Source organism: Agelaius tricolor, unplaced genomic scaffold (assembly GCF_023055355.1).
Source record: "Agelaius tricolor isolate 1412-34295 unplaced genomic scaffold, bAgeTri1.0.p SCAF_34, whole genome shotgun sequence".
NCBI lineage: Eukaryota > Metazoa > Chordata > Aves > Passeriformes > Icteridae > Agelaius > Agelaius tricolor.
The window spans coordinates 3,349,233-3,376,133 of NW_027269294.1; the positions used below are offsets into that span (position 1 = coordinate 3,349,233).

Genomic DNA, 26,901 nt, shown 5'->3' on the forward strand with positions numbered 1-26,901 from the left:
ATTGTTTGTTTATTTATTGTTTAAATAATATTTTATTGTTATCTCATCTTCTTGTGGTTAGAAAACATATTTTTATATATATATATATATATATTTCTGAGCACAAAATTAATATAGCATTCTGGTAGTGGGAATGTGAGAATGTTACTATATGGATGTATTTAACTGAACCAGACTCCTTCAGCAGAGCTATTTCATAGGAAATTGAGCAAAATGGCACAGATGGTTTGCATCTGTAAAGACAGCAGTCATGGATTGAATTCCTGTTATTTTTAGTTTGAGAAAATTCTTTCTAACAAATAGGATTTGATATATGTACTGCAACACAAGACATTTATTGGATGGTGAGAGGGCTATATAGAATAGGCCTGTAGAGAGGGAGAGACTCAAAAAGTACATGTGGAAGTGCTGAATTTTGTTGTAAACAACTAGCAACATTGTGCAGTAAAACCATGTTGTAGTTTGTGGGATAAAGCTTCAGTCTGTGATTTCAAGGAAACAGGCATATAATACCAATTTCAAATTCAACAGACATCATCTTGGGTAAGCTAAACGGCATTGCCAGCAATTTTCTAAAAGGCTACATACTGACAAGCTACACACTTCATGTAGCAAATTGTAAAAATGAAACTTTTTCTGTGCAACCCATTGTTCCCCTGTAGTTTCTACTGCAAATATCTCATAGCCAGAATTATTGTTTAATTACCTGCATGTGGATTTAGTAATCTTTGAAATTTATTTGTTTCTATTTTGTTGTGTTTATATTTTTATCACTGTGTAATTGGTATTTTTCTATCATTACTTATCAGTCTTTTTATTCTCTTTATTTTCATACAAGTCTGTAGGCTTTGACATTGGAACTAACTCTTTTATCTGGGTGTGTAGTATCATTCTGTCCTGGTCAGTGACTGGGGCCCGTTCACCCAGACACTATAAATGATAGGCAATAGTAACACAGAAATAATTTCATGCTTCTCATCCTACCTTCTTGCTGTCTCTGAACTTCCCATCTTCTCCATATCCCTTGTTTTGGATTGTCTGAATGCAAAGCCATTGGAGGATGTACTATTGATTTGTATTCTTCAGTGCTCAGGTATGTCTCCAGCATTTGACACCAGACATTACTTGGAGGTTGAGAAGTGCCAAGTAAAATTAGATATCTATCATGAAGTGCTGAATAGGTTCAAAATCTAGTGGAGACAGACAATGGCATCCCTGGAATGTGACTTGGTTACCTTGCAAATCTGGGTTGAGCTTTAATGTTCTGGATGCTTAAGTTCTAAACAAAACTTGATTATTTCCTGTGACCTTCAGGAGAAAAGTTAGATTTTTTCCCTTCCTGTTCTTTCCTTGCATCTATCTGACAAATATTATGATTCTGAGAATCCTTAAGTATCCTGTACTTTGGTTAGATCTGTAACCACAGCAATACTCATACTGTGACTTTAGCAAAGGGCTTCCTTACCAAGTGAGCGCTTGTGGCTGTCATTTTCTGGGTGGCAGATGAGTCTGACATCCTCCTGATGGTTGCAGTCGTGCTTCCCCCACTCCCGCCGGGAGCACTGCAGGAGGTTTGTCTCCTTCCCAGAGCAGATCACATCATCCAGCCAGATGGGCCCAGAGCTTCCTTCTGAGGAGCCCTCTTTTTCCATACCTGCACTTTTTCCATACCTGCACAACACAGAGGTATGTTTTGGTCCATGGTGATCAGAGGACACATGATGCTTAAGCATGAGAAAAGAAAGTGATATTCCTGAGGAAATAAAGATTTCTCAAATATTCTCAGTAAGCAGGTTCAGTTAGCATTAAATTCAATGAAAGCACCATATGCTGCCTCTTCAGTAATGTTTTTTTTTAAGGAATTACTGTTACATTAGTACAAACTTAAGAATGTAATGCCTTTGATTAAGGCTGCTCTTCAACCAAGCATATGGCTGGCTCAATGACTCTGAGGCTTTAAGCATCTTCTTAGTATTCTGTGTACATTTAAATGTCACATACTGAGACAAAATCCTTTTTTGAATGTCAGCTGTTACAGTTTGAAGGCAAGACAACAGTCACCTACTGAGAGTGTATCTTTGTAGCCAGAGATCAGTAGGAAAAGTAGGGAAGACTGAATGCATGAAACAAATGGGATTTTTCTAAAAAGCTTTTCAATACATAACTGTTCCAGGGCCAGGCTGTGGGAATTTCTGAGGCAGTGCAGAAGTACTTACACCTTGAAAATGTGTGTCATTAATGACTGTACAACAAGCAAAGATTTAGAAGAAGCAAACTTTTATAGGGAATATAGAAATCAAAATCAGTTCTTCTCTATAGCACAGGCTGCTAAATCACACTTGTTGAAGGTTTTTCTACCTAACCTAAGGCCTACATACCTCTGTGAAACTGAGGAAAGCAGGCTTTAATGGATTGTAACTTGGTTGTTTCTTTGAAGCACTCAGCTAATATTAAAAAGCAGAATCTGAAAATAGGGTCCATGTAGGGTTCATGTAACTGTTTGTCATCATGCTCAAGTCACCGAGTCAGATATCCAGTATCAAGTAATCTTACTTAAATCCCAGCTGCCAGCAAACCACCTGCGTGTTGAGCTCCGTCCAGCCGTCGTCACAGACCGTGCCCCACTGGCCTGTGTGATAGACCTCCAGGCGGCCCTCGTGACTGCCCTTCCCGCCTGCGAGCCGCAGCGCACCATCTGTGCCCGGAACAAGGGAAAGCAGAAACAAGCATCACTGTTTCTTAGATCTCATGGCACTTCTAAAGCAAAATCAGTAACATTGCCTTTACTGCATCCAGTTTGAGTTTGTGCCTCTGCAAACTTGAGAAGTTTTTTGCAGAGCTGTGAACTCTGCCTTTGTCCTGTTTTTTCCTGTGGTGATTGATGACTGGAGTACCTGTGAGAGGTGTGCAGGAAACACCAGCATCTTCTTTGTGGCCACAGTTGTGTTCTCGCCAGGGGCTTTTTGGGCACTGTTCTATCGAGAGTTCATTTCCCGTGCACCTTACTTCATCCAGCAGCACAGGGCCAGAGCCTTCTCCAAAGTAAGCCTGGCTCCATGCCTTGGCAACACCCCTGTAGAAATGCAAGGAGCACCCAGTCAGAAGGAAGCAAGCTGAAGATTTTCCTTTCCTGTGCCTTTGACTTTTAACTTTCCTAGGAGAGATTACAGATGAACAGCTTGGGTATGAGGATTCTAATTTTAATACTCATTTAATATCTATACATAGTAAAAATAATCTAATATATATTTCTAAAGTGACTTTCCCCTGTTGTCCTCAAAGCACATTAATCAAATACCCAGATAAATGTGATTGTTCCCTATTTAGTCCTGTGAAAACCACAGCAAAGAGATCTTAAGTGACTTGACAAGTGTCATATCACCCATCAGCAATAGAAATAAGAACAGGAAGCAGACCAATGACTAGCCTTGTATAGGGTATATTCTCTGTCAGCAGAAAGGGTTTTGAGCACAAAAAACCATGTTGATTGAAAACACTCTGTTGTTTTAGAATTACAGAAATGATGCAGTGTTTAACCCTTTATCATCTATCAGGATTTTTCCTATTCTATTTAAAATATCATGTCTTTCATATGTAAGTGTTAGCCATGGTTTGGTTTCTTTCCACTCAATATTTTCTCTGTTCCTATATTCACTCTAGTTTGAAATGGCAAGATTGAAAAGTCTAAAGTTTGCACTGTAATGATTTACCTATCTAAAGCATTAGTTTAAATTAACTAAAAAAGCATCTTGTTTTTCCAGTGTATCTGATAAAAATGCTGGCGGAAATGTATAGAAAATATTAAGGAAAAAATCCCTATTCATTAAGCAGCTGGCTGAAATCAAAGAGATAATGATGGACTGCTCTGAATTCTTTTACAATTTATTCCATGTTATCGTATTCTAGTAAGAGTCTCTGGAGTTAGGCAGAGACAACACATCCCATCATTATAACCAGGGGAATTTGTGTCAAGCAAAAGTTGTTTAGGAAACCAAATAATAAAAGAAGTTGCCATTATTTTCCACCTATGAATGGTAGATTCAAATTCTGGATTTTTACAGGAGTGCTACAGAAAAGTAGAAGGGGTGTGGGAAGCTACTTACTGAGAAGCTTTACTTTTACAGTTTCTGGCGTGTTTTCAGATGGATTAACAGTATGCAAATTTAGATTATTTTTAGTACTTCAGAACTGGTCTACTGCCTCTGTTGGTAAATTGATTTCACTTCATATTAATTAGCATGTTTGTTGTGACATCTTGCTTACTTGAGAAATTCTGTAAATCTCTAGACATATTTCAAAAAGACTTAGCAGGTTTAGCACCATCTTAATACAATTAATTTACTCAGAAAAACAAATCAAATTAGAAGCATCACAAAACTGCAGTTTGTGATGATGAAATATAAGTAATAAAAAGTTTTAGTGTCATCAGGAAGGAGGCAGGCTAAAAGCATTACACTTGTCATTAGTATACAGAAATGCAAAGCAGAGCTTAGTAACTCCCCACATCTATTAATAGCAGCCCAATTCCAAAGCAAGAAAAGCCTGCCAGAAGACAGACTTTCCAATAGGTATTCCCAATTGAAAATGTGCAGGAATAGAGAAATACAACATAAAATAAGCTGGGGGAAAAAACCCAGATGTCAGAGAAGCATATTGGTTCCTATGTTGGCTCAGCAGGGCATCTACAATATTTTTAACTACTCCAAAGTTCTCATCCTTCTGAGCTAATTTGGGTGGCATGGGTGACCCATGGCCTCAGCTACAAAACAAGTACACTCTGGGAATCACCCACGAATGCCACAGAACTTTGTACCTTCAATACCACTTCTTTCACTTCACTGTAGTCCCAGCAGGCTTGAACAGGCAATTTCTGTTCCAGTCTCCTCTGCATTTACCTGCTTAGCTCTCATCCAGTCTGTCTCAGACATGATCCCCTTCTCCTGCATGGGATACAACCCAGCATCTTCTCTGTTTCTTGCTCCCAGTTCTTTCCCTCTTCAGCCCTACTGGCCTACCATCCCAATTGTCCTCATCTCCTTCCTCTCTGGTCCAGCAGTTTTCCTCTTAGTCTCCCACCTCTGCAGCATTTTTCTGCAAATACCAATACTTATCTTCTGTGGGGTATCAAAATCCCCTCTGGCTGTTAAGAAAGTGAATCAAAAAAATCCTCCTCTGCCGTTGTAGCTGTATTTCGGACCATGCTTAGTTCAGACAGAATCACTGACAAGCTTAACTGTCAAAACCTCAAACAGATCTCTAGCTCAGTATATGCAAACTGAAAATCTTCAGAGATGCATGGCTTAAACAAATCTAGAGAGATTCTCACAAGCATGCCAAAAAACATATCCTTCCTGACAAAGCAGCGTTCTTGTGCCAGAGCCAGGAGGCTGTCAGACTCTGCAGTAAAATGAATTGTAAGGATTCAAACAGTCAAAAATTTCTTTTCTTCACCTACAGGTTTGGATTGAAACTTTACAGGAATTGTAGTGAGTTTTCACTGCAAAGTTAACATTTATTCTTTATCTGTCTGGCCAAACAGACAAAATTGGCCCTCTCATATGACACTAAAAACTGGTTCCAGGGAATTGAAATGAATGTCACTGTACCTGAATCTTCTATAAATAAACTCAGTTACTGCTCCAAAGTATCAGTATGATTCTAAAGGAGCATTTTTTTGACAGTTACGCTTCTCCTAGCTTCAGCTGAGGGTCTGATAACTCTTCTGCTTTGTTGCTGGAATAACAAACATGTAGAAAAACAAACCCAAGGCCGAGCTGCCGACAGACAACTTCAGCATCTGCATCATCCCACTGGTCATCACAGACTGTGCCCCACTGGCCACCATGGTAAACTTCCACTCTTCCTTCGTGGGCGTTGCTCCCACCAGCCAGCCGGATCGGAGTGAAGACAGGGCCTGGCAGCAAACACAGGATATAGAACAGGTCATTCATGTCCTAAAATACCATTCTGATAGTAAAGAGGGAGGAAGACGTGGCTTAATGGTTCCTCCAACATCACTCAAGAACCACATTTTCTTTTTTCTACTAGATGGAAAACCTGAAAGTAAAGTGAGTTCCTTTATGCTCCACTCTCACTAGCTGAAAAAGCTTACACGTACAAGTAAGCATATTGATCTTGAATTACCTAAGTGTCACAGCATTCACAGACACTTAGTGCTGTAAGGCTAAATACTGAATCAGTCAGGAGAGCTACTTTTCTACAAGTAAGAGCAAAATTGGGTAAAATCTGAAGTAAGAGGTAAAAATTATGTGATGAACACAGAAATTAATCCCTTTTCTCATTCCATTAGAAAATGCAGTCAGAGCTGTGAAATCTCTTTGACTGTGGAGTCTCAGTTGAATTGTGCAAGTATTATTCCCTGCTTGCTTCCAGTCTTTTAAAATCAGTAGCTCTCTTCTGGTGTACCAAGAAACTGTATTGAAGCATCACTGCTAAATAAATCTATAATAATAGAAATAGTTTAAAGCCATATAAAACTCCATAATTGCTGTAATGTGAACCAGGTTATTTTTAAGTTCCGCCATATCTAACATCCAAATTATTTAAATTTGAGTAATATTTGTGTAACTTTCCAGCCAATTAATGCTACTATTTAGTTCTTGGTTATTAAAAAAAAAAAACCAAAACAACAGTACTGAGGGCATTTCTCCAATTTCATATTAGTGAGTCACTGATATGGGGAGGGGAGGGGGGGGAGGTTATAAATATTTTAAAAGGCTATTTGCAGTAGAACCTGAAAAATGTGAAAGCATTTATAATTTTCAGTTTCTTTAGGCAAAACTCTCTTGTTTTCATTCTTTAATTTGTCTCCTAGCTTGAAAAGATTCTCCCTTCCCTCTACTCAAGAATTTTCTAAGACCAAAATTTTCTTTTAAAAGCCACTTAAAACCATAAGTAGGAGAAGAAAGGCAGCACAGAACTGGCTGCAGCCACATGTTTTGGTTCCAGCTGAAGAGATTGGCCTTGCCAACTCCCCAGCACTGTCTGCCTAGCCCCACTCGAGGCAGCACTATCTTAAATCTGATGGCATGCCTGCCCATTTAGTTAGCATCTTGATTAAAATAATATCAAATATCTTAAAAACATTAATGATACTTGTTTTCCTAATAATATAAGTTTGACATTAAAAAAAAGTGGGGAAACAGTTTTCATTTTACAGACAGAGATTGTTGCTACCTTACTCTTTCTCACAACCTACATCTGAAAGAAACAATTTGTTGTTGATTAGGAAAGGTAAAAAGTTGTTAAGCTAGGTGCTGCTTGAGGTATTTGGAGCAGTTAATAATGCAATTATTCAATCTGTATAATCTGTTCCAAGAAATCTTAACACTTTTTCTAATTTAATTATTGTAATTATTACAACTTCTACTTAAATAAAACACAGACTTGAGGAAAACATATGTTTTTTTTTTTACCCAGGGAGGAGCTACATGTGACAGCAGCTGCCATTTTTTGAGGACATGTCCCATCTTGCCAGGTATCTTTTTCACATAACAGTATATTTTCTTCATCACCACGACAACGCACTTCACTCCAGAAAACAGGAATAAGGCCTAATCCAGAAAAGGGTATGTGTTTTGCTGTACCTTTTTCCCTGTAAAAATAATCAGGATAGGATATCAGAGTGGGAGGATGGGAAGTGGAAACATTTTCTCATATATAAATCTTGGAGTAGAAAAGAAAGGGCTTTCTTCAGTAGTGTAAATTCATCACATTTTCATACAGTTCACCATTGTCTTCTGCACAAAGAAAAGTAACAGATGTGACCCAGTTCTCACCATTTTGTTGTGGGATATTTTAGTACAATGACTGTGTTGCTGCAGAGCCAGCTACATTCCTGCTCTCCCAGTTCTTAACTACAAAAACTACACAGACTCCACAGTCCATAGGTGAATCTACAGTACCAGCCCACTATAGTTACAGTTCCAGGAGGGGTAATGCCACCAGGTCTTTCTCCCTTATTCTGTCCTTTACTCCATGCAGACATACCATGTTCTGCCCATAAATGCCTTGTATTGTGGCTGTGATGATGGGGCAGTGCCACCACCTCACACTCCATCAGATCAGGCCCCCATCCATTTTTCTCCATTCAGCCATTCCCATCCACCCAGAACATTTTATAAACAGCTCTTTTTCCTTCTCATGCTGAATCTACAGCAACACTTAAAGAGCCATCTTCTCTTCCTTGCAAAGCACAATGAAGTTAAAACAAAGCCCAAATATGGTGATATCAAAGGAACAGATAGATGGAGCACCTGAAAAGCACCAGTAATACCTCATGAGTTCACCTGGTGGTACAGAGATCCAAATTTCTCTGAAACATTCAAGACAGCTCCAAGTTTTAGCTACTGTTTGCTTGGGGCTTTTTTGGCCTGGGTTCAGCTTTGAGCCATTTCTGTTGAAAAGACAAAACCATTCACCCGTATTGCTGAACGACTTTTGCTAACAGCAGCCTCGTTCAGCTGAAATGTTCAGGGTATAGAGAGCAGATAGGACTCACATGAAAATGAGGGAAGGAGCCACTGCACGTAGACAGCTGAAGTCATAAGCAAAATCACAGCCTCCAGATGGCTGAACTTTTATCTCATCTAATCCTTATATTTTTATAAGTTGGCATGGTGTGTCCAGATTGGTATTGAACATTATAAACCAGCTTAGATTTAGTTCTGGCTAGCAGTCTTAAAAAGTGGATTAATCATTAGGAATGTCACAGTGCAAGTCTGCTATAAAAGCCCCTTACTGCTTGTAGCAAGCAAAACCAGTGCTTTGGTATGTGAGTGAAAGAAATGTTAGAAAGGCAATAAAGGCAGACAAATTATGCTAAAGGGTGCTGTTGATTAACTGCATTCTGGCAGCACTGGGAAGTAATGGTCAGTGAGGACAGTGCAGGGATTTTCAGCCTGTCCAGTATGGCTGTAGCTCTGAAGTGTTGCCATTTGCCAAAAACGTAGGATGAGTTCCGGGTGTCATTTGGCATACTACAATGGGTGATTACTAGGATAACCTCTTGCCCCTGAGAATTAGGAATTTTCCTGTGATTAGGAGCCCATGTAGAGTCTAATCCTGGCTCCATTTACATTGTTATAGATTCAATAACCTCACTGGAGCTGTTAATTTACGCTTAGATGTGTGAGATCAGGATCAGACCACGTAATTCTGTCCATGTGGACATCTCCCAGATGTCCAGTTTGTTGAAGCTTGCTGCCCTGTTCACACATTTCACTTTGAAAGCAAAGCATTTGCCACAGTCTGCTCCTGATCTTCAGCTTTCTGAGGAAATACTGATTTCCTCATAGAAGTGTAATGCAGCTGAAGCCAGCAAAGTATTCTGGGAAGAACAGCTTCAGCATTCAAATACATTCAAACAGAAAAAAGCAATCATCAAACACAAAAAGCCCCCAGGATTTACAAAGCAGATTGTCCTTTACACTGAAACATCATGAAAATGAGTTGACTGATTTTTACTTGAACTGAAACTTACCCAAGTGCAAGCTGTCGACATACAACTGTCGCGTCATTATTGTCCCAATGGCTCCCACAGATTGTTCCCCAGATTCCATTCAAATAAACCTCCACTGTACCTTCAAACTCATTCTTGCCTCCCCGGAGTCTCACTGACCCTAGTTACCAAAAATTAAAAATAAAACAATTACACCTCCAAGATAATCTATTGCTTGGTTAAGGCATCCCACACAAAAGACTCTGAACTTCATTTTCCCTGAGTTCTTGTTTCATGGATACTGAGCTGTTTCCAAGAAACATTCTGGTGCACCTAACATTCTCATACAGTGATGCACAAATTAAGAGAGCCCTTTTTGTACATGAGGAAAGCATTATTCTCCCCATACTGAAACTGCATCATATTTCTGATCCTTCTGATGCTATAACTTAAAGATCTCACAAAGTATTTATAGACACATAATTATTGAAATGTGATTCCCTCTACCCAAATGAGCAAAACATATATATGTATGTGTGTGTATATATATATATTTATACAGTGTGTGTATATGTATATATATATATATATTTGTGTAAAATATGCTGTACTTTTATCTTTCACAAAATTCCATTGACCTTAAGGGAATCAGAAAATAACCACATGGACTGCATAGCTTTTGCTCTGACCCATGTAACATTATGCATGTCATAGATGACAGCAGTTTATTTTAGCCAAAGAATGCATTTGTTCATACTTTTCTCAGACAGAAGAACACTGCATGTAGTTCTATTAATTCATGAGAGGTCTTTACCAAACTCTCAGACAAAGCAAGCTAAAAACCATAAGGAATTGTCTGAAAGAAGTGGGGAGGGAAAAATGCTTATTGAGAGCTACAGAGCACAGAAATCCAAGAAAAATAGCAGATTTTGCATTTTTGTATTACAGTAGTTTTACTTGAGATGTCTGATGCATCTACTGTTGAAGGTCGCCAAGTGCCCCTGGCAAAGGTGGGAAAAGCTGGTTATAGGGGTAGCTACAGAGAAACAGAGAAAATCATGACAGTAATTCAACAAGAAACATTTCTGTTAAATTATCAAACACAGCCCAGCTATATTCAGACAATTCATATTGTCTGAAATCCCAGTTAATCCATCTGCTTCTGTTCTGTGATCTACTTAGAAGCTACACCATCATCCAGTTTGCAGGAGTTTAGCAATAGGATGAAAACAGTCAGTGTTTGTGCCTGCATTTCATTGTGTCTGTGTTCATCTTTGTGTAAATAATAATAATAATAGGTAGATCCACTTTTTCTTCTCAGCCTCTGTCCTGGGTTTAGTTCAGTGTATTTTATAAAACCACAAAGCCAAACAACTGCCAAATAACTCAAGGAATTAATTAACCTCATGTTTGGCTTGGCGTGTTCCTTTTTGCCTCCAATTTACTTTCTCAGCAGTAACTTACTGTGCAGTAAATTACAAACAACATTTATTTGACTCATGTTACAGAGTAAGCTATCATTCCTGAGAGAGGATTATTACTGAGTCAAATATAACTATACTGTAGACATGTTGCACATCATTTATCTGTCTTTAATTTTTTTCTCTTTGTTTTTTTTTCTGTATGTCACAGACAGACAGAGTTTGGAATTCTGTTTATTTCTGCTCTTCACCAGACTTTTGTATAGACTATTATTTTCACTTGAAACATCGACTGCACTCATAGCAAAGTGATTCCTGACATACCAGAAAGCGAGTTTGAAGATGTCATCTCCAAAAATAAGTTTATTTTAGTGCATGATTGCTTACAGTGCTGCATGACACCTACTGAAATCAATACAGTGCTTCCTGAGTACACATTACACAATGTTTCTATTCAAATACTTGAATAAGGGAGTACTTGAAGAATAAAATTTTCTTCTAAAGTCTCCATGGCAGAATTTGGCTCACTCCTCTTTCTGTATTTACAGATTTCCCAATGACAGTGGTGGAAGAACTTAGTCACATACAGCAAAACACACAAGAGGATTGCTAAAGGTAATTTTGCAACCAATTTTAAATATTCTTGATTTTCACCTGATGAATTAATATAGAAAGAAATAAAAAGAAAGCCTATTTTTACATGTAGGTAATATTAAATCTGCCATTTAATAGAGCTCACCAAATATAATGTACATGTACTTTGAAGTACATCTCAACCTCTGTCATATGACCAAGTCATAATTATGTAGCAAACATATCAAAGGTACTAATGAGAAAATTATTTCTCTGTTGTTTACTGAAAATGTTGTGGTGTTCAGACACCTGGTAGTTATATTACCAGATCAAGAGATACATTAGTTACAGTAGTGATACCTCATAAAACAGAACCTCAACATCAAGACTTTCATTACAGTAGCTTGTTTTTTCTTTCCAGTATATAAAACTCTTTCTTCATGATGAAACACAGCTCTGTGTTTCCTATGTCAACTGATCCTAGGGAATTGCAGGATAACATGATCTGCCACGGTGTGTGTTTATGCTGTATTACCAACTATCTCTTTATGTGCTAATATTTTAATTGCAAGATACTCAGTGTTTGCAGTGTAAAATTGCCAGGAAATACTTTTTCACTTCATAGGAAGCAAGAAACCTAATATTTAGCATGATTGAAAGGATACAGGTTAATTCTTATTTTCACTGGTTAAGTCTACTCCCGTTCCAATGTAACGCCTCAAGCACCCAAACACGTGTCTCAGGGGCTTCCTCTGTGCTGCCCCTGGAGCACAACAACTCTGCAGAGTGTCTGCATTCCCTCTTACAAAACATGTCTGGCTTAAGTGTATGCACTGGAGGCTCTAGGTTTCTGGAGTCAGAGGTACAGTAGCATCTCAGATTTTTAAGCTATAATTTTTCAGCTCTTTTTGTTGCTGAACAAAACTATAAACCCATTGGGAGTAGAACTAATGCAGTAGTATCTACTCTTTCTGCTCTCCACCAGTTCAGTATGGTGTCAGACCTCTGCTTAAAGTGCTTATCAAACCTGCCCTGCCTCAACACAAAGCTCAACAACAGAGAGCAGCAGCACCAGGATCCTGCTCATGGCTCTGCCCTCCTCAGCACTGGTTAGGAAGAGGGAGGATGAGGAGAGGTGATGTGACCCCACAGTAGTTAGAAACAAGGGCACAGGACACAAAGCAGGCCTATGAGACAGCTCTAGACATATACTGTGGTCTTAGGACATACTTAATTCAGCCCTTTATCAAAAAATACAATCTGCTGTCTTGACAGAAATGCCTTCATTTATAAAAATGAGTATACTCAGAAAGTATGTATGCATTTACTGTCATTTTGTTTTAGCTGAGGTTACTGAGGGTCAATTCCTGTTGTTTACATACAGTCTGGTAATTTTAGTTGTCCTGGTATCTGCCCAAGTCAGAGTCTTTCCTATCTGCTATCACTGTTGAAAGGAGATTAAGTTATACTTGCAAATGCAAGGAAGTAAGGGTATCCAGTGGGTGCTGCTGAGACTTGCTCCAGAACACCTGCCATATAGGCTGAAGATGAGACACTCAGGAAAACAGGGAGAGGAAAACCACCCAGCCAACTTTTAATTAACTCAGAAAAGCAGAAGAGCTTCAAAGGAATTGCACTGTTGTGCTTGGCCTCTTTTCCTATACATTCTCATGTGCAGAGTCACTGGGTAACTTCAAACTCTTTTATTTTTTATGTTTCACTGGGCATGAGCATTGTTACTGTGTGGCTGAATTACAAATAGGATGGGAATCACTTCCACTTCTGCTGTATGTGTTAGTGCTGCAGCAGTAGTGTTTATGATGTTGGCTGAAGGCGTGCCATAGTTTCTTGGTATACACTGTCCAAAGGTTTGCAATTTGGCTGTAAATGTAGGCTGGGAAAATAGGAATCAGAAGTAAAAATTGCCTGTGCCTTTCACCCCAGTGCAGCGTGCTCTGAAATGGCAGATTTAAAGCAAAGCAAGAGAAGTAATTTCAATTTTGGAAATCTGTAAAAACAACAAATATTTTTACTTCTGCACTAATATTCAAGGTGTTCCAATGTGGAACAATGCTTCTGAAAGGCCCTGCATTGACAATTCATCTCTGCTGTCTTGGAGTCAATTAGGTCAGTCCAAATTGACATCAAGTGTGAAGGTTTCCCACTGATATATGCTCTATATCCCATGGGATCACACAGTTACTTGTAGTATTTAGAATACATGGGGATGATCCATAATACATATAAAAGGGGTCTATCCCAGTTTCAGAATAAAACTAATTCACTGGTTTGTATGAGGTACTTGTAAAAAGCTGCATGTAGCACAGGTAAAACCTAACATTGGTTCAAATCAATGGAAACTCCCCTTTCAGGATCAGGCCTAACTAAAATAAAATAAATGAATCCTGTTAACTTCAGCAAAATTATGCATGGTGCTCACTGTGATCAATGAATGCTATTGTCTGTCACTTTCCTGAGCACTGCTCTTAGACTAAAATTACAGTTATTTTCTCCAGGCATTTTAACCTTGAAAAAGGGTGCCTCCAGCAGAACTACTTTTTAAGAACTATCTTGAGGATCAGTAGCAGTATTGCATACTCAAGGATTCTTATATTAGAACTTTCATAAATATTGTATACACTGAGTGTGTAATGTGCTGTGTTGGTTCCTCTGCAGCACTGAGATCCATCATGTCAGCAATCAGTGGTTTAAAGCTCTGAGAATCTAAACTGAAAGTAAGCAATGTAACAGGCTCTGAAGGACTGCACTTGTCAGATGTGGGCAGAGCTGGAGAAAATGAGGGGTCTCGCTCTGTGCAGCTCGGGTAAGAATGGTTCCAGAGGAGCTGCTTCTTAGAAGGAAAATATGGGCATTCATGTTTCACTTCTAATCATAAGCTCTTGGAAAAAACCAAAGTCCCAGAAGTCATTCCATCAACTGCTTGGACTATAGTATAACAGGTAGGGAGAATAATCTAGTGTTTAGATTATGAGTCTGATGATTGATTTTTCTCTCACAAAAGTTTAGTGAACCTTTATGTGATTGACATTAGTGGAATCACCTTTTGATAAAAGCAATTTTAATGGAAAGGTTCTAAAGTCAGGCCTTCCTGGAGATGTGTACTTTTGTACTTTATTTCCAGTTCTGCCACTGACCTCTGACAAAGGCACTTACCTTGTTTTGTATTACCTCTTTGTAATAGAAAAGCAAATAATTAACCCACTTCATTCAGAGTGCCTTAAATTATATGTGTAACAACATAGCATGAACAACATATGCACAAAACTGTAACTATGTGCCACACAAACATTGTGTGACAGCAGCTGCTCCCAGGTACTGAGCTAGGCCTCGTTCTTGGAACCTGAGTAGACCACAGGTAAGTTGTTATTAGCAGCAACTAAAATACTAAATTCTGGTGGACTTAGAGGGGCTTTGTGCAGAGTATGCTCATATTCATTTATTGTCCTCTCTGGTGTCCTTGGTTAATCGTGTTAAGTTATATATATTTCTATTTCATTTACTTGCTTTCAAGGCATGAATAAGTAATGTTACCCAGATATTTTTAGAAGGAAGGAAATGAAACACCAAAACCTCTTAGTTTAAACAGTAAAACTGATTTTAGTCTAGTACTGTACAGTATAATTGCAAAGGCACTTTAAAAAAATTTCATTGTCACTGTTTAAATATAAAACAATTTAACATATGCATAAGCACAAAGTTTAGCCAATTAACTTTGCAGATATTTTATAATATTTAAGCTAGAAAAACCCAGAGATTTACAGGTAAGCCTTTGAATATGGTATTGTATTTAGTTATGGCAGGTGCCTAACACTGAGTATGGGCTTCCTTAGCCCAGGTACTAAAGTTTCTCTCTGAGCAGTCTGTCTCTCTCTAGCTATAACCACATCATGACATTGCCTCACTGGCATCTTTTTGCCTCTTGTAAGAAAGGAACATACTTCAGGGGAATGTTACAGGAATCTTTTATTTCTGGACAAATGGCTTGATTTGTGTCCATGTTCCACCTTTAGCCATCTCACAAACTCTCTTAATTCTTTCATCTTGCCCCATGGAGGCTTTTGGACAGACACTGGCCCTGGTGATGCCACTGGAGTTTACCACCAAGTCCAAGAGGAACAGATGATCTGTCCATTACAAAGTATTGGCTATTGTTCAGTAGCTGTGTCTTCCCTTTTAGCAGGGGCCAACCTGAATTTCCTTTTTCTGGCGGAACAAAGCAGCATTCTGAAAAGACTGGAGAAACACAGCAAAACCCAAATCATGTAGCATTTTTAGTGGTTTTTTTTGCTTAAATCCCCTTCATGCTGAACTTACAGGGGATTCTGAAACTTACTAAGTGCAAGATTGGGCTCTTAGCAATAAACTGCTGTGTTCTTCACTATTATATTAGACTAAGTCCTCATAAAGTATTTTGGGAACCAGATTGAAGAATTCTAAGAAAACTATTAACATGCTGGGCTAAATTAGAGAAGCAACTGTGGTACCCTCTCTGAAAGTGAGATCAGTTAAAGGGCATGAAGTCTTCTGGGGTTTTTTTCATCTGTGAAAAAAATATATCTGTTTTCTCCTCCATGCCAACAGCTGCCTGGTATTCTTCCCAGAGAAACATCTGTACTGCATAACATCATTCTGTCTTCTTGAAGGAGTACATGTGACTTGGAACACAGCTTTGGAAGCTGCATTTTTTTGATGTGTAAATGATCAATAGGGACCTTGATATCTCCATATCCTCTTCATGGGGTATTTTGTACCAATACCTATAATTGTTCAAACTACCTTTTTTTCACACACCTTCTATGGGTAGTGTTGTAAGAGAAGGATAAGAATCCTTTTCAGTCATCTGAAGGTAAATTAATTTTTAAAAACCCTCACAACCCAAAGTCGGCTTTCACAACAAACAAAAAAGTAATATTAACGATCTATCTCCCTGCTGACTTTGTGCTATTACCAAAGATGTAAAAGGAAGGATAATGAAGCAAGGAAATTTCATTTTCATTTCAACAATTATGCTTGGTCATGTTTAGTATAGCTATAGATAGGACACAATTCTTATTTAGGTAGAAGATACTACCAGAGCAATGTGGGAGAAAATGTGAAGTCACTCAAAACCAGACTGTACATCAATTTATTTAATGCCAACACTGATGAAATGTAAAGCTGATCAAGAGCTGGATGCAGAAATTGCTGTTCAGTCCTTACGCATTGAAAACTTCCACTGAAGTCAGTGGGAGTTCATCTCGGAGTGTGTGAGGGGAGCACAAGTCTCTTGGCTCAGCTCACAGATGTTGTTGAGCACCAGCACTAACTTGTGAACCCCATTATCCTAAGACTGGGGAGGGGGAGGCAAAGAAAGTCATACTGTGTAAACATCTCATCTTTGGAGCCAGGCATCCTTCTATTTCTCTTTCTGCCACTTCACTTCTGTAGACAAAGTGCTTTCCCAGTAAGTGAACCCGGTTACAAAACAGGAATGCCAGCCAGCCTTGACAAGCTGAGCCTACTGAACGCTCATGGCGCAGCTTTGAAACGCTGTTCACCTACCCAGTATTAGAATAGCGGAGAAATAAACCCAGGCGGGACCTCCGTCTTTCCGCTGCATCCTCTGATGCACGAGTTTAACTCTCCTGTGCGAACAGCTTTCGCTGTCACTTTGGCACACGGTGTCCATCCCCTCGTTCCCCGTTCCCTCCAGCGGCAGGGAACCGGGTACGGGATGGGAGAACGCCGCCGCCCGGCCAAGGCTCTCTCAGCGTTTGTCTCCCACCGCGTCCCTCAGCCCCTCGCACTCTCCCGCTCCGCTCCGCCGCCACCCCTGCCTCGGCTCGCCCCCTCCCCGCTTACCTCGCTCGCAGTCAGCGCGGCCGCGCTCCGCCGCGCCCCGGCCGGCTCCGGGGGCGCAGCCGGGTCGCCCCTCGCCGCCGCCGGGTAGGGCGCAGGAGCTGCGGCGGCCCCGCGGCGCCCGGCCCGCCGCCCCCCGGCGCGGCAGAGCGGGCGCCGCCGGTGCCCAGGGGCGCTGGGCCGCAGGGAAGCCCCCGGCGGGGCAGCCGGCGGGGGGCTGTGGGGCGCGGGCGGCCGGGAGGCTGGCGGAGACCTGCCCCGGCCCGCGGGCTCCAGGGATCGCCCCTATCACCAGCGCCACCACGAAGCCGGCGAATGTCATGGTGCCAGTCCCGCCAGCTTGGGTCCATCTCCCCCTCTCATCGCGCCCGGGATGCGAGGAGGGAAGGCGGGGCCGCGGCGTCCCGCTAATCCCCCTCGCCGCACACCCCTGCCGCCCGCCCCCGGCTGCCCGGCCCGCGGGGGCAGGGCGAGGGGAGGCGCAGCCCCGGCACTGTCGGCTCCCTACCTGCCGCAGCCTGCCCAGCGCGCCGGGGAGCGGAGCGGAGCGCCCGCCCGGCCACGGGCACGGCCCCTCGGGCAGCCCCGGCGGGGTTTACAGGGGGGTGCGTCCCCCGAGCCCGGCCCCGGGGCTCCCTCCCGCTCCCCCGCCAGCCTCGGGGCTACCACCCCTGTACCATCCCTCACCCTCGCCGGCGTCCCTTCGAGTTCTGCTCTGCCCGCGGTCTCACCGCAGGCTCACCCCACTCCTCTCTTTGGCGCTCCCCTAGCAGCCACCTTCTTTGCCTTGTCCCGTGCCTGCCTCTCCCCGGACCTCCGACAGCCTCACAAAGAGCAGAAGGAGCCGGGACAGAGCCTGGCCTGGGACGCCCAGCTTCGGGGCGAGAGGCCCCCAGGGCCGTCTGGGGGCACAGGGGATGGAGAGATCTCCAGACGTGTTAGCGGGGAACAAAGGGGCTGGAAACAAATGCCGTGAAATGTCTTCGAGGGTTTAGCATTATCCCAGTCCCATGTGCTCTGAATAGTAATCTGCTTATTTCTGAGCGCTGCAGAGGTCTGCATGACCTGATCATCTCTGATTTCCTTGTCCCACCGGGCTGGCTGTCAGTCAGATGGCTTCTTTGTCTCACATCGTTTGCTTGTTAGTTTGGGTTAGTTACTATGTTTTACTTTTCTGCTGGTTTTAATCTATGCCGTTCGTTCTTGAGGTCCAATTCCGCCTCATGGAGCACGTACACTTTATTTGGCAATTTGTAATGTGAGTCTGTTGATTCACTCCATAAGGTCCCCTTTTCCTCTCTTAATTGTTTTGTCTGGAAAGTGTTAATCTGGTTCTTGAGTGAGCACATGAGTATTTCCACTATCTTTTGTTGAGACAAAAGTCTAAAAGAAAGAGAGTGATTTTGCTTTCCATGCAAAATGCCACATATATCCACTGAACTGTGCCCTTCCTTTAGCAACCTCCAAACTGTTCAAAAGGTGCAAAATGCAACTTTATCAGTTTAAACTTTTGTTTATAAGAACAAAAGAGCTCCAATGCTAAGGAAAGCAGGTAACGTAGTGTTTGGGATTGCCTGTGTTCATCTTAGTTCTGCTTATCTGTGGTTAATTCTTTATGGAGCATTACAGTTTGTATTTTAATCACTCACAAAGCATACTCTGCTGGGGTTTCTACAGCAACGTGAAAACTATGCTATCACAGTGTCTGTTGCACTTCTTTGTGGACAGAAATGCACAGATTGTTCTTTCTTGCTGAGATTTCTTCTGGGGATATGGATATGCATTATTTAAAAAACATCAGGACTGGCAAGAATTTAATTTGTTTTCAAAGTATTTGACTATATACAAGATATTAGCCTGAAAGCAACTCATTATGGCCATTTTTAAATTGTCTGAAATTCTGTTTCTGTCATGACAAGTTGCTTGCTTTTATCCTTTGGGAAGGACCAGTTAAAAGCATGCTCAGCCTAGCTGGTTAAGGTTTCCTTCATTGCCTAGTAAACACTTTTTGGCATCAAGTAACAATATTTCATATTCCCTGACCTAAGCTCTTTTTCCAACCCTTCTGTAGTCTGGAAGAAAAAGGGCTCTCCTGATCAGCACAGGGGGAAGAGAACAAATGAGTATGATGAGTCTTGCAAAGTGCTTCAGGCAAAGCTGGGAGCTTGGCACTTAACTCGTGTATTCTGATTGCATTTGCCTCCCCAAGGTGTGTGGGCTGTGCAGTGAACCTTCTTTACCTATTTGGGTAGAGGTATTTGTGCCTGAGCTTGCAAAATGGTACTCAGCAGGAGGTGGGGGAAAAGAGGGCAGGCTACTCAGGGAAAAAGGTTTGGAAGTAACTACAATTCCAAAAAACGCATCAAGAAGAAAAAAAGCAGCGTCATAATGATTCACTCCCAAGACAGGGTGCATGTTTAATGGAAGGATCCACATGTACAGATTGAATCTTGCAGATTTTAATTTTTATCATGATTGTTCTTTGTGATGTGACCTTATAAGCAGAAGGAGCCTTCATTTGTTTTAGAAACTATAAATGAGCTTTCCCTATGATATGAGGTCTGTTAATGCTACAGGAAATTAAGCTTTTGTTACAATTTACAAATTAGGGACGCAGTCTGGCGTCCGTTCAAGACATAATAGTAAACTTACTGTAAAGAGGAACTGACTCTTTTAAGGAATCCTGGAGCTGATGGAAGGTTTTTTGCAGGCTGTACACTTGGCACTTTGCTTGCAGCTTCTCTCTTGGCTTGAGCATTTCTGAGTGTCTCCCCCATATTGTTTCTCTGGTGTCTGAACAGTCTGAGCACATGCACAGTTTGTCCTGCGGCTCTGGTACTTACAGGTGCCATGCAGAGAATCACTCTGATCTGCTTGACTGCTTTTATCACACTCAGAGGAAGCTCATTATCTCTGTGACTACTGCCTCTGTCACATGTAGTCACAATCACTCAAAAGTTATTGGAAAGAGCAAAGACAAAGCAAGAGTTACATTTATAGACTGTGGTCTGGAGAAGCTTGATTCTTTTGGACTTAAAATGGACTCTCACACTTAAAATAACGGTAAAGAACTGCACTAAGCTTTAAGGGTGGACTCTACCTTCACATACTTAGAAGCAAGAAACAGAGGATTATTACTCTGATATATCTTTAGAAAGATTCCAGATATGAAATACTCTTAGTGCATTTAGCCACCTTAAAAAGTGTTCTCTCTACTGTACAAAACTATTGAAAACTCATTCACAAATTGAACTGCTTTTGAAAAAGGAAATGCAAATGAATAAGGAATTGCAAATGAAAAGGAAATCAAAAATATGTTTTCTTAGTTAGGAAAATAAGCAAGTAGTACTTTGGAAACCTCAAAATCAATCTGGGCGTTAGATATAGCTTGGATTCTGAAATTACAGCATCCAGCTTTTCAGGAAAAAAAAGGAAAAAAAATGCTGAAAAATCACAAATCTGTGGAAACTGGAAGTTAAACTCCTGCTGCAGCACTGGGGGATTTCAAGTCAGTAATCTGTGTTTAACAAAGCCTGTATTTTTATAGGAAAGCAAAGGCTTGTTATGGTCTTTTGGGATTGGTAGGGAAAATAACCCATTAAGATGACATTACAGAGGGTGAACTGGCTCCAGGTGAAGCCCATTCCCGATTTTGCAAAATGGTTCCAATACTTAGTCTTGGTATTTAGCTTGTTTTGACAGCAGTCCTGTAGACCAACACCAATGACCAAAGCTGGGGAATCTGTGCTGTGACTGGCAACTTCCATGACAGCAGTTGGAAATCATCTGCCAGAATAGGTTTTAGTTTCTGTACAATTCCACAGGGTTGGCTGCTTTTTTCTCTACTGATTTTTGATAGCCCCAACACCAAACTGTTGATAAAACAAATAATAATAAATAATTCTTAGTTATGAATGGATCTGACCACTTCAACACCCCCTGCTCCCCTCATCTTTCTGTGCATAGATTCCTTAGGTTACCCAAGAAATGGAAATAATGGAAATACTCATATAATACAGAGCAGTGTGGGTTATTCATTATATGCAAGGCTTTAAAGGAAACTTACTCAAGAGCTTCCTTCATCCCAATATTTTTCTAAAAGCACTTGACAGTTCTTCTCTGTGGCTGGCTCTGATTTTGCATCATGTGAGGATACAGGTTATTAGAGGACTAATTTTCAATGAGTGGTTCATGTGAATTGGTGAAAATGTCTGATGTGTGGGTTAACCGTGCAAAAATAGTAGTCCTGCGTTACAAAATATTTAATACCCGGCATTTAAAATTCCGCTGGAGAATCAGTCTAATTCTGCTGCCATTTGAATCAATAGGAAAATTCACTGATTAGCCTCTTCCTGTGTTCAGTAAAGCTGCTTACCTTTATTTTTGAGTCACTCATGCAGTGTGCTGTCAGCAGAGATTTTAGAAAAGCTGAGCACTTCCAGCTGTTGATGGAATTCAGTTAAAATACTGGTGACAAGTAAAGGCCTGACTCAGTCCTGTCTCACTGCCACTGATAGCCCTATCCAAGGTATTCTCTCCTGCATTCCCTCCTGCCCACATCAGCATCAAGCAGCAGCACAGATGGGACAGCTCAGACCAAGGGCTGACTTCAGGTTATGAGCTATGTGAAAAATTCCCCCGGGAAACAAGTACAAAGCAGAGAAAATGTAGTCAAACAGCCAGGCACAACAAAGAAATTATTTCCTTACTGTCTAGCTAATAATTTTGTACTCTTTTTTTCATATAATTAACTAGGCTGGGGCAAATAGATCAAGTGCTGGAATAAATGGAAAAACTTGTACACATGACCTGGTGGGCACTGGGTGAGATCAAACACCAGGCTGAAGTCAGGACTAGGAGAGGAAGCAAGGCTTCTCACAAAGGAGATTGCATGTGCAAAATGAGCCATGGAACGGGCGCCGAAATGAGTCAACATTTTTAGGATGTAAGTCAGCGCTCTTATAAAATAATTTTATTCATTAGTGTCATTCTTTTTAACTACATGGGCAGCAGAAATTTGAAATGCTGCCAAGTCTGACTCAAAATTAATTTGGGTTTGTGCTTATGTGGAAGAGAATAGGCCTTTTGTCCATAATTCCATATAAGCTCCATAGGGTGACCCTGCATTGCACAGGATGTAGCTGAACAGCCGGTAATTGATGAGGTTTCCATTAACACATAACACAGTGGGCACAGTAATGAGATCACAGGAAAAGCTTTTTTAAAATGTTAAGTGTTTTCTTGTACAAGGGGCCAAGTTCCTATTATAAGGGAATAAGGAACCTGTTTTCCTGGAAAAAGGCAATAAGAAACTTGATTTCCTGGGGGAGTTCAATACATAGGTGTCTATGTGCTCAACACTGGGTTGCACAGACACGATGAATTAACTGCAGTTAAAAGAGAAAGGTTTAAAACTGGGGACCAGTTTCTGTTGCATGTGTAAAGCAGGTGACAGGAGTACCAGGTGGAACACTGGAGCACTGCAGACAGGATGTGTCCGTGGTGTTGCTACTGTTTCAGCAACACCCAGGAACGTGCAACTGGCACAGCATATGGGCCTGTTCATGCACTCCCAGTGCTGTGGGGTTTGAGCCTGGTTTGCTATTGCTTCCCTGAGCAACCTCCAAGCACTCCTTAGGCTCCTGTCACAGCAGGAGTGTTCAGCAGATCCCAAGTGTGCAGTGCCATGTGGCAGAGTGGGGAATGAGACTGGAGTGTGAGAGCAGGAGAGCCCCAGCCTGCTTGTGGAAGTACAGCAGAGGTGCCGCTTTAGCTCCTGATGCTCTCAATGGGAAGTAAAGGCAGCATCCCATATGTTGCAGTCTGTTAACTGGGTGAAAGGGGAGGCTGTGTAGCCAACCTATAAATAAGTATATTTAAAGAGGCAAGAATATGCCAAGGAGGGTATTTCTAAGAAATGGTATAGAAAATCACATTTGTTAACAAACAGGCTCAGTGGAGTTTTGCTAAGAAATGGAACTTCAGTTCCAAACCTGACTACCCTGAGTCTGTGTGGGATCTGGTAAGTGAGTCAGTCCTTCAAGGGACACAAAATGTGGGAAAAAAATTGATAAATTCATCATAAAACATACATTTTGGACTCTTTTTCATGTAGAAGGTGGCCTTGCAAATGAGTCAACATTAGGTAAGCCTGCCACAGAGCAGGATTAAGCCTTATTTATACAAAACATCCCCTGTCACTGAGGACAACTGGTTACAGAGCTGAGATATATGACCTTCTACAATTCCTCTGACATTATTCATGTGTAGAAGGTTCCCTGAGGTAAACAATGCTTTAGAAATGTACTTGTTTAAATAAGTTCTCTCACAAATAGTCCAGGTAGTTGCCTCCAATGATTTATGTCTCGAATGGTAGCATTTGTCTTCTCTTTGCTCAGCGATAAATTTCTCAAAACATTTCTTAATAATACCTGTTTCAGAATTCTGCATTTCATTGTTGTGAAGTGTAAGTGCAGTGAAAATCCCAAACCACAGAAAATGAGGCAGGCAGGGTTGGTTTGTGTTTTTGTCTTTCACCTCACCCGAATCTCATCTCCCATTAGCAGCAGTGGAATGAGTCATTTCTGCTAATTGCTACACTACCTCCAACAGCAACACACACAGAGTCTGTAAAGACTTTTTTTTCTGCAGAGTTTCAGAGGGATGCAGGAATTTATTATTGCTGAGCTACATATGTGCAATGACCCTTGGTCAACATTAGCCAAATTTAATCCTATCTATTTTATATAAATTTGTTTTCTGAGAAAGATGGAGGCTTCATTCTCTCTTCATTCTCTTCTCTTATAATAGTTTTGGATAAGGATATTATTCTTATTTTTTCAAAGGAACCCATATTCTCATACTTACTTAAGGGAAAGCTGAAAAAATAGTTTATACTTATTTGACTCAGGGAGACTGGGATTTATTGGTTTGTATTGAAAGCATGAGGACTAATTTCAAATTGCCTTTTGTTTTACTTGAATTATTTGAGAAGTGTAACTGTTAAGGAGGGGAATATATTGATGAGTGTTTATAATCCATGGTCTCTTGGCTTATAGGTTAATAATTTAATTGAAACCAGTGAATCTTCTCATGTTAGTGAGAAGATATTGTGCATTATGAATACATGCCTTAGTTTGCCCATATTGGTACCATTTAAAAAATACAGTAGTTCCTAGCTTCCTTTCACAAATATATGCAGAGCTGCATATATTCACATTGATTGCTATAAAGTGATGCACAAAGATATACTTGATATTTGTGCCTCCTTTTAACAATGTAGTTGAAATTTTACAATGCAGACACATATGCTTTAAAATAAATAAGGTGGGGATCCTGTGTACAGTTTTGAGGAGTTTCTGTACCAGGTGGGATCAGAGTTATCTTTGCACTACTGAATTATGTCTCCTGTAGTTAGAACAGCACTGGCATTTTGCAGACCAGTGACAGACATTGGCACTTAGATTGCCTTTATTCCCACAGAATGGGACGGGTGGCAGATGACAAGGGCACAAAGCAGGAAAGTTCCACTGCTGGAACTACTGGCAAAACAAAGAGCTTTCTTGTAATCATCATTGTTGGCTAAATCCTCCCTCATTCATCTTCACTTCTGACTTTATCTCCCCAGATCCCTCTTGTCCTATTATTGTGATTTCCCCATTGCTATTTCCTTATTAATCTAATGGGTCTGTGGAATTACACATTCCAACTTACTGGTTTCATACTTAGCCATCTTGGCTGACATAACGATATGCCACGTAAAAGGAAAAATTAAAACTAAGCCCATTAGATTATGAAGAACACTATTTTTTCTATAGTACAGCTATACAAAACATAGATAGTGACTTCTGTTTTCATATTGATCTGCTAGGCACTCCATTTATTTTTTGAATAAGCACTGTATTACACTACACTCTACCTATTTTACTTTAAACCTTTAAACGTTGTTGTTTTACACAATACCTCCTGATGGTAAATCATTAAATTCGACCAGACCAAATGTCCAATTGTCTGAAGTAGAAGTACTGCTAACTTTATCAATTGTAAAATTTCAAACCTCTCCTTGCTTTATTATGATTATTACTCTGTTTTGGAACCAGGTCTCAGAATGTTGCCATTAGTTTCAGCAGAGCCTTCATTTAGCCCTTAGAAATCAAGTAAGTAACTTGTGCTGCAAGCAGTAGGAGGTGGACTTGCAATTTGAATCATAGGATCATAGAACACCACATTGCAAAGGACATCAAGGATCATCTGACCCAAACTTTCTTGGCAAAAGCACAACCTAGACAGGATGGTTCAGCACTCTTAAAAGTGCCCAATGTTGGGAAATCCACACTTCCCTGGGGAAATTACTTCAATGATCTGTAATCCATGTGTTCACTTTTTTTTTTTTTTTTTTCTGTATATGTGGGCTTTTCTTCCTGAATTTCTCTCTGAATTTCCTAGGATCCAGGAAAAGTAAAAAACTCCTTTCTCTAAGATTTCATTGGAAGCCATATTCTGGAGTAACAAGAAGATAAACAATAAATTCAGGGCTATATTTAAAAATATTTAAAATATTTTGTACAAATAACATGCTGATGGAAAATACCCCATTTAGTTAGCTGTGGAGATAGCCAGGAGACACTAAATAATACTGAAAACTAAAGCACTGAGTATGTCAGGTAATACATAAAGATGAGTTTTCTGGAATACAGAGGCATCAGACACAGGAGGGTTTCAGTGTACAAAGCTGCCATATCCTGTCACATTCTGTACAGTATCATTCAGTCTCCTTTACTGCCAGTCAGCACCAACAAAGCAGCTCAGACAGAGCATGTGTAAAAGTACGCCAAGTAAACATAAAATGATTGGGCTTGTTTTGCAAGCATGATGGGACACAGGGTATGGCTGTAAGATAAAACAAGCAGTATAATTTTAATGTATTGTGTGAAAAACATAGGAAAGCAGGAAAGTGATGCATAATATTTTCTGGTCTCGGTGCTTGTAGAGTTAAGTCTGTAAGTTGGTGAACAGTGAGATGTATAGACATATGGCTGTCTGTTATTCAAAGCATTACCAATTTACACTTTAATGGTTTGGTTTGTAACAGTAAAGCCAGGAGACAGAGACATCATGTCATTAGATCTGTACTGCCCTTGAGTGGATCAAATTCAGCTCAGTGGTAGAACAAATAATAACACTGAATTGTATAATTACTAGAGATTTACTCCTGCCTCACTAAGGGGGCAGTGTCTAAGTGAAAAGGAGTCCATACAAGGCTAGATGCAATGCAACATAAAGCTGCACTCCACCCTCTCTTCATGGGCTGCATTTTAAGGCATATACACAGACATTTCTGTTGAAAAGCATTCTCTGAATGTGGTGAGAAGCCTATTGCCTGGTCTCCAAATGAAGTGGGACTTGAGGGAAGAAATGTAAAAAGGCCAAGTCTTATCTTTTGCAATACAAATTAACACACTGAATTTGTAGAGTAGAACAAACTAGATCAGACTGTTATGTGGTCCAACTGCCTGAGTACCTCAGGGCAGACCAAAAGTTAAATGTCCTGTTGTTAAGGACATTGTCCAAACACCTCTAAAACACTGA

General features: G+C 40.6%; 2 protein-coding genes across 2 annotated transcripts in view; one reads left to right on the forward strand and one right to left on the reverse strand.

Moving 5' to 3' along the window:
• Positions 1–17,790, reverse strand: part of PRSS12 (serine protease 12) — a 33,443-nt gene extending 15,653 nt beyond the window's left edge. Inside the window, exons 1-7 of the mRNA XM_071452461.1 lie at positions 17,317–17,790; positions 9,503–9,641; positions 7,437–7,615; positions 5,764–5,914; positions 2,895–3,073; positions 2,554–2,695; positions 1,466–1,671 (exon numbers count right to left, since the gene is read on the reverse strand). Coding sequence (XP_071308562.1) covers positions 1,466–1,671; positions 2,554–2,695; positions 2,895–3,073; positions 5,764–5,914; positions 7,437–7,615; positions 9,503–9,641; positions 17,317–17,635 — 1,315 coding nt within the window. The 5' untranslated portion in view covers positions 17,636–17,790. The remainder of the gene's footprint in view (positions 1–1,465; positions 1,672–2,553; positions 2,696–2,894; positions 3,074–5,763; positions 5,915–7,436; positions 7,616–9,502; positions 9,642–17,316) is intronic.
• Positions 11,457–26,901, forward strand: part of METTL14 (methyltransferase 14, N6-adenosine-methyltransferase non-catalytic subunit) — a 36,341-nt gene continuing 20,896 nt past the window's right edge. The window contains exon 1 of the mRNA XM_071452464.1: positions 11,457–11,496. The gene's annotated coding sequence lies outside the window, so the exon portion shown is untranslated. The remainder of the gene's footprint in view (positions 11,497–26,901) is intronic.